At 41.1% G+C, this 14,506-nt stretch overlaps 1 protein-coding gene across 1 annotated transcript; it reads left to right on the top strand.

Annotated features, from left to right (window-relative positions):
- The first annotated feature begins 11,486 nt into the window (after window positions 1-11,486).
- On the top strand, window positions 11,487-12,043 carry LOC131614794 (monothiol glutaredoxin-S9-like). Its single transcript, XM_058886348.1, has one exon. The coding sequence runs from the start codon at window positions 11,576-11,578 to the stop codon at window positions 11,873-11,875; it is 300 nt and encodes a 99-aa protein (XP_058742331.1). The 5' UTR covers window positions 11,487-11,575; the 3' UTR covers window positions 11,876-12,043.
- The last annotated feature ends 2,463 nt before the right edge of the window (window positions 12,044-14,506 follow it).

Here is a 14,506-nt window from a genome sequence, read left to right as displayed (position 1 = left end):
CTTAATGCTTTCGCATTTTTGAAAATTCACAGAGTCGCCACCGACCTTTTATTTTATCCAATTAAGGAAAGGTTTATAAAAGAAACAGAAAAAAGACCTTTAAGAAATTCTGGGTAAGGGGGTAGGTTATACAAAGGGAAGGTGTTAGCACCCTTTGTATCCATGGTTATCCATGGGCTCTTAAGTTTGCTTAGCTCACTTGTCTTTCGATCACTTTTCAATTGCTCTGAAATTGCTCATATGTGGTTTCAAATACTTTTGTAAATTGAATTTTGTAATGATCCGTGTGTGGATGTATACAAAATGCTTGTTTATCTTTCGAAAGATGTTTTGGAAAAAACGTTAACTTTGTAATAACCCGTGTTTGGATGTATACAAAGTATTGTCTTTTTTTTTGAAAGTTTTGAAAAATCAACAGTGTATGAGAATTTTGTTTGTTTTGATTTGAGCAAGCAAACTAGGAGGTCTACCCTGAGTTGTAAGGTCTTTATCCTATTTCCTTTAAAAATCTATCCTTTCACCGGATATAAAAGCAAGGTTCGATTTTGTACTCAAAACAGTGGAATTTTGACTTTGATTTTGAAAGGAATGAGAAGGGATTACCTTAAGAGGTGCAAGTGTGATTGTGATTGGATTCAGATATTTATCTTTGAAGTTAGTGATCTAACGGTTCAATTTTATCTTTGACATACACGCAGTTTATATTTGCTGGAAATTAAAATGCGGAAATGTAAAGTGCGGAAAGTAAATCTACGCTATTACATCGATTGTGCAGGAAACGTAAACTAGCCTATTTACATGAATTTGACATCCTATACATTTATCTAGGAATTTAAATTGCAAGAAAAATAAAAGGGCATGTTTTTGGATTTTTTATGATTGGTTTTAATTATAATTAATGCATGATTAATTAAATTAAAATGAAGAAAAAGGATGAAAATAGATTTAAACCTAGAAATTAAGTTTAAAATATGTACAAAATATTTGTCAATTAATTTTAAAACAAAACTAATTTTTTTGGAATTTTTGGAATTTGATTTGAAATTGATTTAAGCTAATTAAAACATAATTATGCAAATAATTATACAAATAATTAAAACTTAAAAAGAAAATTATTCAAAATATGTACAAAATTAGTTTATAATATATAAACAATATTTAACACAAAGAACAATTTTTTTTATGATTTTTTGATTGGTTAGAATAATTAAAAAGCCAATATATAAATATATACTAATTAATTATGCAAAATATTGAAATTATGAAGAAAAATAAAATATTTTTATTTCATAAAATAGTATATTATTTTAGAAGTCTAAAAATATTTTTTGTGTATTTTTTGGATTTTTAAAACTATTTTTAATTAATTTAACAAAGAAATTAAAATAAAATAGAAAATAAAATAGAAATAAAAAGGATACTGATCCTGTGTGGTTTGATTGAGGGAGCATGGTGTGCACGCATGATCTGAAGCGTTAGATGATTCATTAAATGAAATCAAGTGGTCCAGAAATTGAGGCACATGGCTTATGACGCGCCTGCAAAACACAGAATTAGTGGGAAATTTAAAACCTGCGCGCGCGCTTCTGAACCAATGAGGTGGAGACACCTCATCGTCTTCAACCTTCAGACAAGGCCTTTGACAGCGCTTTTGTAAAAAAGCGCTATAGTAAGTGAACCCTAAATCTGCAAAATAACGAATAGGGGTAAACAAGCATAAAAATCAGGCGCGATGGCACCATTGGATTCGTCTTGTTCCGCTGAATGTAACCATGTCCTTAATTTTGCTTAATTTTGGCCCTAATGAAAAACCCTAATTTTGAACTAAGCAAACCCTAAAATGGTATATGCTACAAACAGCCATTAAAGTCCAATTGAAGCTCCAGAAACGACCAGAGCTTCAAACCAAACACAATTATGCATCTACATCTTGTTAAATGTGCGTGAATTATGAGATATAAGTTGGTTTTAGTTTGAACAAACCGTGGCTTTATATAGCTCGATTCAGTGAAGTTTATGACTTGGAAATGATTGGAATTGTTTCAGTGTAGCTCAGAGATGATGTTTGAATGTTTATTTTATATTGAAATGGACTGAAACTTAAAATTCGAATTTCAAGTTTCTTTGAAAATTACAAGTGGTTACAAGTATGCTATATGCTTATGGATGCTTCTGAACTCGTCTCTCTTTTGTTGCTGAACTAAGATAGCTTATTTATAAGCCATGTGTGCTTAGAATTGAAGCTAATATGTGCCTTAGTTGCCTTTGTTGAAACTTTGGTTTTTTAATATAAAAAACCTTTGAAAAATTGACCAAGTCTTGCTCTCCTTCAATGCACCTGCCTTGCCCTTCAATTCTCTGCAGAAGATGAAGATTCCTTAGGGGTGAGTCATGCTTGGAAGTTAAGCTACCATTATCCATGCATTTTCCTTTTAATTTTAATCTTAAAGTAAGATAAAATCATGCAAAAAATGGATAAAAAAGGTATGGGCTTAGTCTTGGTCGTGGGAGGCCCATAGTAACATGGCAATGATGTTTGAATGCTGAAAACTTGGCCCCATTTGGAAAAAATGCCATTTTAATCAATGTTGATTTCATGTATTTTCCCAAAATTTAGCCAACTTCAACAAGGTGTAAATCCTTCAATTTTTGTCATATGAAGGAGATCTTGCACTTTTTGGAAACCTCAAAGAGTCCTCTAACCAATGCCTTTGGTCTCATGTCAAAATGATTTTTGAAGCTCCTTGTGTGTCCTTTTGAAAAAAGTGTCTTTTTGTTGACTTTGAAAATGACCTGTAATGTCTTTGATCATATTTTTCAAATGGTGAATCCAATGACCATGGGATCAATGGCATTTGAAAGATAATTTAATTTCCTTCAAAACAAGCTTTGGTTTGAATTTTTTGGATGAAGGATGAGAGAGTTATGATCAGTCAAAGTTGAGTTGACTTTTCAAGCAAAAACCCTAATTTTGAATCTTAGGGTTTTGTTGATTTTTGATCTTTCCTTGATGAATTATGATCATCCAATGATCAAATGATGAATCCTTTGACAAAATATGGACTTTGACAAAAAATTTCAGTTTTGACTGTCTGTTGACTTTTTTGGTCAAACGGGTCGTTTGTTGACTGTTTGAGCTGCTGACGGTGCATCTGAGTGAATTGAAGTTTGAAAATTTGTATGATGGTACTTTGAGATATATGGATGTGTATGAAATCCATTTGAGCTCTCAAAAACTTGTTGCTCCTGTAAAAACAAGAAAAACCCTAGTCAGGGACTGTTTATGTAGGAGACAGTTAAGCGTACCTGATTTTTGCGCAGTGTTGAGTCTCTGCTAATCGCGTGATATTCAGAAGACTTCTAGAACAAAAATCTTGGAATTTTGAATTGTGAAAGATTGATTTGATTGATGGTACAAAACACTGAGAATTGTACTGCCAGCAGTTTGGCTGTCAACTGACTGTTCAGGTATTGATGTAGCAGTTAGAGTGAAAAATCAACAGTCAAAGTTAATTTTCTTTTTTGTTGTTTTTTTGTTTTATGTGAAAAATGAAAGTTTATTTACATGACTTGTTAAAAAACACAGACATAATAAATAACATATATACTGTTACCAGTACAGTCTGAGTTTCCTGATTCTGCGCCTGCAAAAAGATTTAATTCTGTACCAATTGTGTCAGTACCATTTATCTGTAAATAAATAAATATCATGTGTGAAGTAATAAACAGTATTTGGTGTTTGCGTAAGAATAAATTCAACTGCAAGCCAAATTACTGTATAAGAAAAATTCTAAAAACTAAGTATTTCATATGTCAGGATATTTGTTGAAATAAAAATCCATGATTATATGAGACCCTTAATTTTCAGATTGGAGTTTTCTTGAAAAATATGTGGGCAAATTTTGGGGTATAACACTATCGCACCAAAGTATCTACGTTCGTCAATAATCGGTGTCCCCAAAGGTAGTGACCGTCCTGAGATGCACATTGATCAAGGATTCCCAAATGGATTCCCAGCGAACCATCACCCTGTTTGGAAGTCAAAGAGAAGAAAGTCTATGTCGCCTCCACAAATAACTGAAGCGTATATGATTAAAAGTTAGAGCATCGTATCCTCACAACTACTTCTATTAGTTAGATATTTTATAAAGTTTTTGCACAATTTCGATAATTAACATACTAATTGTTATGTGTTACAACCATAAGAATATTGTTAATTTCGTGCATGATTGCTTGATTTATTCTGTTAAGACATACCTCACGTTTAAGGAGCATTCTTATCAACGTAGCTGGAGCACCCCCTCTTAGAAACTAGCCGCTCAAAAAGCATGGACAGGAGGTGTCCACCCCAAACCAGGCTAGCTCTGGAGGAAGGGACGAGAATCTTACCTTTGGTTAGGGACGATTCCTAGTGACATGGAGAAATTGCAATAACTCTTCTCAATCATGGCTAGTAAAAACGAAACTCCAATTAAGACTACAAACTTCAAAGCATAGCAAGTCATATGGGTTCTCACACCCAAAGAAGACAACACCTTTCCACTACTGTGGCACATACTCTCACCCCACATGTGAACATTGGGAATACCTATGAGCCAAAGAAATATAAATTGCCAACGAGGCAAACAACTTTAAATTTCAGGGATAATGAGCAAGCCTCAACGTTGTACCAACTTACAATCAACCAAAAGGGTAATATCATGATAAAGTGAAGCCAAATACACGGCAAATATACAAGGTCAAATAAGTTCCAAATTAATGAGGTAAAAATATGTTTATGTAAATCTTGTTATCTAGCTAAGGCCCAAAATCTTGGCCAATATTACATGGAAAAGAAAAGAAAAAGAAATAGTCAATCTTCAGCCCTCTGAGTTGAAGCGCCCTGATCACCCCCAAAATTCCCTTCTATACCAGCCTTGAAAGGGTCTAATTTCTCGATATGAATATGGATAGTAGGACAGAATCCTCTCGCATGTTCCACAACTTGATTGCCTACCTTGTACACGACCAGGATAGTCCGTTGGAGCTAATCATGGAATTTATCCCTCAGAGCATCCACCTAGCATTCATGAGCCTTTAGGATTCCCGCCTCGTGAGGTGTCTCCTTGGAGATACCTTTTCATAGTATGTTAGCTCTGCCACTATCTCTCCATCAATTATGTAGACTGAGTCATAACAACCTTCCCCATTCAAGGGGGAGTAGTTATCACCTCTTAGGGTTTCCTAAGTCCTATGCCCAATGGCCTCTATAAATATTTCTCCCCTAATGAGAGAGAGAGAGAGAGAGAAATCATAACTTACACAAAATACCACATAATACAGGGTCTTTCACCTCACGTGACTTGGCCTCTCATACCACGGAAAACACCGTCGTACATGGCCTCTCGCCATTGCAGGAAAGCCCTAACCACCCTAACTATTATAAAACTACTAAGGTCTTATAGTATTCCCTACCCTTGTACCTTTGTAGGGATACCATGCACACATGTAATTTTCATCAATATAATGGTGCCTATCATGGGTCCTTGATAAAATTAACCTGGGTCACACCTTCCTCTACAATCACCATATTCACTACCACCCCCACTCCTGTGCCTAGACATCCTCAACCATTCTTAATAGGATAACACCTTCTTCTATGCTAGAAGATATTGGGGAAGGAGTGACGCCAATACCTTGGAGGAGATGTGTGACATAAAATTCAAACCCTAGAGGACAACATCCCCAGTACTTGACACTGCCAGCAAGAGACTCATCCCCCAGAGGAGATGGAAGTGTTGAATTCCTAGCCACTTTAAGACGAAATATGGAAGACACCTATCCCTGAAGGATTAAAGCCTCCCTCTTTGGGAAAGTTTGATAGGCACAATGATCCTTATGAACATGTTTCCTTATTCAACATACAAATGGCCATCATCAGAGCTCCTGATTCTCAAAAACGATAATAGATGCCAGGAACCTTCAAGAATACAGCCGTGTAATAGTATATGGGTCTATCCCGAGTTTCCATCACCAATTATTAGGAGTTGGTAAGAAATTCGTACATCAGTTTAGCGTTAGCCATCATAGGAAGATGACCATAAACAGTTTGTTCAACGTACGGCAGGGTCCCTCAAAGTCGTTGATGGACTATCTAGATTTGTTCTATGAAGCCACCATCAAGTTCGTCACCCAAAATCAAGAAATGTTTGTGGAGGCTTTCCAAAATGAACTCAAGGCATGATACTTCAACGATTCTCTTGTCCAAAAACAATCATTTTCGTTAGCGTAAGTGGTCATCACGAAGGAAAGTAAGCATGACTGTATGAATGATTGATTGACATCCCCAACTGACACCCTGGTTAATCAGGGGTCATTTGGCGGGAGGGAGGTAACTCACCCCTAATAAGGGGGCTTAAGTCAATATAGAAAGGACTCTCATCCAATTAAAAAGGTCGACTTCAGTTGAAGGAATCGCCGCAAGTTATGGGACTCGCCTTCCATTAAAAAGGTAGTCTTTAGCTAAGGGACTCTCCTCCCAATAAGAAGTTCGTGTTCAGTTGATGGACTCACCAAAGCTAAGGGACTCGCCTACCATTAAAAAGGTCACCTTTAGTTGAGGGACTCGCCAAAGCTGAGGGACTCGTCTCCCGTTAAAAAAAGTCTCCTTCAGCGGCGAGACTCACCTAAAACTAAGGGACTCTCCTCCAATTAAAAAGAACCACGTCCCAAAATATGGAGTCTATCTTTTATCAAAAGGCTTGCCTTAGACCGCGGGACAGAACCTGAAATAAGCCTTAAAATACTTCGCATTTTACAAGCCCTCATGGTTGAAGGACTGTGTAGTGTTATAGTTGTGTGAGTCTCAGATAAGGACGACACAAAAGGTCCTTCCCCGTGAGGTTTCTCCTAGGCGCTACGATCTCCCTTATAATACATGTGCACAATGTCACTATGCCTCCACCAGTTATGCAGATTGAGTCATACCATGACTTCCTGGAAAATAGGTAGTCAACAACCTTTCCTAGTCAAGGGGGAATGGTATCCCTCTTAGGGTTTTCTAAGTCTTAGACCTAAAGGCATCTATAAATATTTCCCCCTAACGAGAGAGAGAGAGAGAGAGAGAGAGAGAGATAGATAGAAATATCATAACTTACGCAGAATACCGCATAATACAGAGTCGCTCACCTCACGTGAGCTGACCTCTCCTACCACTGAAAGCACAACCATATAAAGCCTCTCTCCGTCGCCGGTAAGCTCTAACCATGCTAACTCTTATAAAACTACTAAGTCCTATGATTATCCCTTACCCTTGTAGGGATATACACAAACATTTACTTTTTTACCAATACACTTTTGGATTGAAATATCTTTCCTAAATAATGTAATTTGTTCTTTGTTGAACAAAGGATTATGTTTTAATAAAATAGATTAACAAAAATGTTTATACTTCAAATTAAATGTTTTTTATTGACTGGTTGATTCTTTGAGAATTTTTCATTTCGTTCAGCCTAATATTTCAAGAGAACAATAGAGTGACGCAAGATACAATTGAGTTTATTATATCATAAGTAGATTGATTATTAGATTTTCCCTCGATTAATAGTCTCAATCGAGAGGTAAAATGACACACTTTTAAATGATTTCCCCTAGGTTTATTGTCCACCCGATGTGAAAAATGAGGGATTTTCCCTCATTAGCAGGCCAACTTATAAAAAAGTGGCACACTTTCAAATTTTACACCGGATCTATGACCCAAGGTAAAAAAAAGGAAATTTCTTTGGCCACCTCACAACCTTCTAGTTCACCTCTGGTGAAAAACCCAAATTACCTCTGACTTCGGAAATGCATTTCCGAAATGCAAGAAAAAGGTGTTTTCAGAGATGCATCTCCTAAAGCGCCTTTTTTTAAAAAAAAATTTGACTTATTTCGGAAATGCATTTTCGAAAACACCATTTCGGAAGTTCATTTCCGAAATATTGTGCGTTTTGCAGATTAAGCAAAACAGCCCCCCTCCCCTCAAATCATTTACCCTAAACCAATATCAAACTCAACTCCTCTGAGATTTTGTGCAAACCCACTTCCAAGGCTGCATCAAAGGCTCCAATCACCTTGCTATACTACATTCAAAAGCCCTCCAATCACTCAATTTGTAAGTTTTATATTTGTTAGATCCATATTTCAAATGCATGTTAGGGTTGTTTTCAATTGCATAAATGATATAAGGGTAGGTTGTTAGTAGTATTTAGGTTGTTTAGAAGCATTATGGGTTGTTTTGAAGTTTGATTTTGGGGTCTGCCATTGGAGGTTGCAGAGAAGTTTTGCGCAGGGGTACTTCGGAAGTTCATTTCCGAAAACACCTCCATCCCAGTTTCGGAAATGAACTTCCGAATTGTATCAGAAATGCAATTTTTTTAGTTTTTTCTTTTGTCTCGCATATTAATCGATTTCAACTGTTTACAGGAACATGTCAGGCAACCAACCAGCACGCATCAGACAGGGTAGAGAGACCCAGACTGCGTCGGCTAGACGCGAGCGGGCGGCGGCGCAGCTAGCGTCAACACAGGGACGGGGGCAGGGCCGGGGACGACGTGTGCGAGTTCCCGTGGACGTGGGAGAGGGTATCTCTTCATCTGGATCTAGGAGTCGGCTGGCTCGGGTATCTTCCTCCCGCCAGCGAGAGGAGCAGGAGGAGCAGGAGGAGGAGGTGGCAGTGGCATACCATGAGCCGGAGGGGGTACCGGATGTTGACCCTCCATCCGGGGAGGAGGATGAGCAGGAGGACAGCTACCCGAGAGGGCCCTTTGACACTTCCGTGCTGATATCCTACTGCGATCACGTCCTCGGCGTATCTGGGAGGGAGAGGTATTTTTTTAATTTAACCGTTTATAATTTAGACGTTTGTTCGATATTTTCTTAACGGTCTATTTAACATATGCTTTTATTTGTTTTTTTGTAACAGGAGAGAGATCCTTTGAAAATGGTGAACCACGCCCGGAAGATTTTCAGTCTGTTTAAACCAGCAGCTGAGTGGTTTAACGACGCGGTGCGAGGTTCAGGGCTTAGCGGGCTCTGCATGACGGGGTACAGCACCATCAGCCACGGCATGCAGGGGCTTTTGTGGAGCGCTGGCACAAGGAGACATCTTCTTTCCACTTGCCGGTTGGGGAGATGACGATCACGTTGCATGACGTGCAGTGTCTTCTCCACCTGCCGATCAGGGGTCCGCTGTTGGCCCACACCCAGATCCAGAGGGTCGAAGCCAGTCAGTGGATGACGCTCTATTTGGGCATGGAGCCCGAAGCTGCTGACTATGAGTGCATCACGGCATCTGGGCCTCATCTCCGGTTCACCACACTGAGCGCTTATTTCGAGCACCACTTGGACGCGGCAGCCGAGGATGAGGAGGCGGGTGACGATCTATTCACACAGTATCACCGCGGCTGTGCTCTCCGGTGCTGGTACATGCATGTGGTAGGCGCTGCATGCTTTGTGGACAAGGGTGCAAGGTACGTCGACGTGACCTACCTCCGCTACTTCATGGACCTGGATACCGTTCACCAGTGGAACTGGGGGGCAGCTACTCTGGCATACCTCTACCAGAAGCTGAATGAGGCCTCCAACTGGAGGACGAGGCAGTTGGTCGGATCCTGCACACTACTTACGGTACGTTTCATTTTAATTGTTTCGTATTTATTTATGTTTCGTATTTATTTATAATACATTATCGTGTTTCTGTTTCAGAGCTGGATCATCTCCTACTTCTCCCGCATCCACGGCTTCCACATCGATCCTGCGTACGTTGACGCCATGCCCAAGGCCGCCAGATACGTTCTCCAGAGGGGAAACAATGCGGTGGGACCATACCGTGGGTACCTGGACCGCACGATGCACGACGACGTCACCTGGAGGCCGTTCAGCGACTACACTCAGATTGTCCCCTTTGACGGCATATCTCTATATTCTGGCTGGTTGGCATGCGGGACTACCATCATGGTCCGGTATCTCCCTGAGCAGTGCATGCGGCAGTTCGGATTCGTGTAGATGATACCCAGGTCACCCTTCGAGGCTGCTCCCGACACAGTGACCAGAGTGCAGCTCACTGCCATGTTTGAGGATTGGGAGCATCATGTGGTACCGGAGGAGTATCGTCGTCGGCGGGTCACCCAGGACTGGCACAGTGTGGAGGGGTACGTCACATGGTTCTATTGGGTTTCACATCCTCTGCTGACACCCGACGCTCCCGGCGCTCCTAGGCCAGCACACGAGGAGATCCTGGAGAACCAGCAGGCCGAGGATGACCACGCCATTGATCTCCTGCCGATCTGCCAGCGGATAGAGATGCTTGGGCGGGACGCGTTGGATCGAGGTGTCGTTCATCAGGGCGGTCCAGAGGCAGTCGCCGTGATGGAGATGATCGTCACTGATGCGGGTCGTGCGACGGCATACAGACGGCAGAGGAGGGCCCAGGGTGAGAAGGTTAGGCACACCCAGTAGTGGTCGGGTTTATTTATTTTTTGTTTTCAGATTGTATCTTTAGCACACTATTTTTTTTTGTATTTGGATCGGCTTGTATATATTACTTTTTTTATCATATTAGTTTTTTCTGTTTATATGTCATTTATTTTATTTCCCGGTTTCCTTTAATTAAAAATACGAGACTGTTAAGAAAAACATAAAAAAAACACAGTTTCTGCATAATTCGGAAGTTCATTTCCGAAACCCCCCAAAATCTGAACAAAGGTGTTTTCGGAAGTTCATCTCCGAAAACACCCCCCATGAAGTGTTTTCGGAGATGCATTTCCGAATTGTGGAATTTTTTTTAAAAAAAAAATGCTTCGGAAGTTCATTTCCGAAGTAGGGGTAATTTGGGTTTTTCGCTGGAGATGACCCTCATTTGGAGGTGGCTAAAGAAAAAAACAAAAAAAAATGACGCACTTTCAAATTTTACACCGGATCTATGACCCAAAGTAAATAAAATGACGCACTTTCCATGTTATCCTAGGCTATCTAAACACCTTAGAGTGCTAAAAGCTCCGGTCGAGATGAAAAGTGTTTTTTTTAAATAATGTTGATCAAGCATCCAAGTATTCATTCTTTGTTACCTTTGAATTTTTGTTTTCTTAGTGAATCTATTTTTACTGTTTTTAACTAACGGCCAATGGTGGTACACGCCTGTGGACACAAAACGAATAGCACTAACTTGGTCTTTCGAAGATTTTTATCTTTCACACCTGTTATTGTTGAGAAAAGTCATAACATATATAATATATATGGCTATGATCTCATAACCTGTCTACTGATAGAAGCATATCAGCATATGCATATGTAACTAATGTCTTTCAATATATTCAGTCTATAAAGTGCCATAGAAGTGTCTTTATATCTCCCAACTTATTGGGCATCTAAAAAGTAACTCCTCTTTGGAATGTGCTTAGAAATTTTGCAAAGTCCAAAACCTAGCTATAATTCAGTACATCCCTATAAATAGCTTACCATACTACCTCATTTTAAATAACCTCAAGCCTCACATACATATAGTTTTATACATAACTTCATCACTTTCTCCATTTTATTTGAAATCAGTTATATTAAGATGGAGAAAGTGATGAGGTTGGCTACCGAAAAGGGTGTGGTGATTTTCACAAAGAGCTCTTGTTGTTTATGCTATGCAGTCAACATTCTGTTTCAAGAAGTTGGAGTGTATCCTGTGATTCATGAAATTGACAAAGATCCTGAAGGGAAGGAAATGGAGAAAGCTATAACAAAGTTGGGATGTAATGCACCTGTTCCTGCTGTGTTCATAGGAGGAAAGCTTGTGGGGTCTACCAATGAAGTAATGTCCCTCCACCTTAGTGGTTCACTCGTTCCATTACTCAGGCCATATCAAATTTAACTTCATTTAATAAGTTTGATTATTGGGAACACATGCAAATTACATGTTCATGCAGCTAGTTTTATTGAAGAATAAACATATGGCTTAATCAATATATTAAGTACTAGTACTAGTAGTAAGTAAGATCAGTATCCATTAATAGTATATCCAATGACGTGTGATTAAGTTCTAGCATTTGATTATCTATGATGTAATATTCTAAATATTCTTAATGAAGTCTTATTTATATAATAATTCCATTTGGCTACGTCTAAAGCCAGACTATATTAATAGAAAATTTCTTTAGCCACCTCCCTATGGGGTCACCCCCAGCGAAAATCCCAAAATACCCCTACTTCGGAAATGAACTTCCGAAGCGCTTTTTTTTTTAAAAAAAATTTCAGCAATTCGGAAGTGCATCTCCGAAAACACCTCATGGGGGGTGTCTTCGGAGATGAACTTCCGAAAACACCTCATGGGGGGTGTCTTCGGAGATGAACTTCCGAAAACACCCCCCATGAGGTGTTTTCGGAGATGCACTTCCGAATTATGCAGAAACTGTGTTTTTTTTTATGTTTTTTCTTAAACAGTCTCGCATTTTAATTAAACGCAAACGCCAAATAAAATAAGCAACAGATAAACTGAAAATACTAATATGATAAATCCAATCCAAATAATATATACAAACCGAAAATAATAATAATACTGTGCGAAAGATACAATCCGAAATAAAAAAATAAATAAACCCGACCACTACTGGGAGTGCCTAACCCTCTCACCCTGGGCCCTCCTCTGCCGCCTGTATCCCGCCGCACGGCCCGCATCAGTGACGATCATCTCCATCACGGCGACTGCCTCTGGACCGCCCTGATCAACGATACCTCGATCCAACGCGTCCCGCCCAAGCATCTCTATCCGCTGGCAGATCGGCATGAGATCAATGGCGTGGTCATCCTCGGCCTGCTGGTTCTCCAGGATCTCCTCATGTGCTGGTCTAGGAGCGCCAGGAACATCGGGTCTCAGCAGAGGATGGGACACCCGGTAGAACCATGTGACGTACCCCTCCTCTTTGTGCCAGTCCTGGGTGACCCGAGTGAGACGGTACTCCTCTGGTACCACATGATGCTCCCAGTCCTCCCATATGGCAGTGAGCTGCACTCGGGTCACAGTGTCGGGAGCAGCCTCAAAGGGTGACCTGGGTATCCGCTGCACGAATCCGAACTGACGCATGCACCGCTCAGGGAGATATCGAACCATGATGCCGGTCCCGCAAGCCAACCAGCCTGAATATAGTGCAATGCCGTCAAAGGGGACAATCTGAGCGTAGTCGCTGAACGGCCTCCATGTGACGTCGTCATGCATCGTGGGGTCCAAGTACAGACAGTATGGTCCCACCGCATCGTTCCCCCTCTGGAGAACGTATCTGGCGGCCCTGGGCATGGTGTCCACGTACGCATGATCGAAGTGAAAGCCGTGGATGTGGGAGAAGTAGGAGATGATCCAGCTCTGAAACAGAAACACGATAATGTATTAAAAATAAATACGAAACATAAATAAATAAATAAATACGATAATGTATTAAAATAAAACGTACCGTAAGCCGTGTGCAGGATCCGACCAACTGCCTCGTCCTCCAGTTGGAGGCCTCATTCAGCTTCTGGTAGAGATATGCCAGAGTAGCTGACCCCCAGTTCCACTGGTGAACGGTATCCAGGTCCATGAAATAGCGGAGGTAGGTCACGTCGACATACCTTGCACTCTTGTCCACAAAGCAAGCAGCGCCTACCACATGCATGTACCAGCACCAAAGAGCGCAGCCGCGGTGGTACTGTGTGAATAGGTCGTCACCCGCCTGCTCGGCATCGGCCGCCGCGTCCAGGTGGTGCTCGAAATAGCGGCTCAGTGTGGTGAACCGGATATGAGGCCCAGAAGTCGTGATGCACTCGAAGTCAGCAACTTCGGGCTCCATGCCCAAATAGAGCGCCATCCACTGACTGGCCTCGACCCTCTGGATCCGGGAGTGGTGCAACAGCGGCCCCCTGATGGGCAGGTGGAGAAGACACTGCACGTCATGCAAGGTGATCGTCATCTCCCCCACCGGCAAGTGGAAAGAAGACGTCTCCTTGTGCCAGCGCTCCACAAATGCCCCCTGCATGCCGGTGCTGATGGTGGTGTACCCGGTCATGCAGAGCCCGCTAAGCCCTGAACCTCGCACATGGTCGTTAAACCACTGAGCTTCTGGTTTAAACAGACTAAAAATCTTCCTGGCGTGGTTCACCATTTTCAATGGCTCTCTCTCCTGTTACAAAAAAAAACAAATAAGCGACATATATTAAATAAGCGACAAATAAACGGTAAAATTATAAAAAATGGTGACAAATAAACGGTTAAATTAAAAAAAATACCTCTCCCTCCCAGATCCGCCGAGCGACGTGATCGTGGTAGTGAATCAGCACGGAAGTGTCAAAAGGCCCTCCCGGATAGCTTTCCCCCTCCTCATCCTCCTCCCCGGCTGGAGGGTCAACATCCGGTACCCCCTCCGGCTCGTGGTATGGCACTGGCATCTCCTCCTCCTCCTCCTCGTCATCCTCCTCCTCTCGCTGGCAGGAAGAAGATACCCGAGCCAGCCTACTCCTAGACCCTGGAGCTGAT

This window comes from Vicia villosa, linkage group LG1 (genome assembly GCF_029867415.1).
Source record: "Vicia villosa cultivar HV-30 ecotype Madison, WI linkage group LG1, Vvil1.0, whole genome shotgun sequence".
Taxonomy (NCBI): Eukaryota; Viridiplantae; Streptophyta; class Magnoliopsida; order Fabales; family Fabaceae; genus Vicia; species Vicia villosa.
This window is presented reverse-complemented; position numbering and strand designations above follow the sequence as displayed.

Excerpts from the sequence above, each read along its gene's own strand:
- LOC131614794 (XM_058886348.1), top strand. The coding sequence starts at position 11,576 with ATGGAGAAAGTGATGAGGTTGGCTACCGAAAAGGGTGTGGTGATTTTC.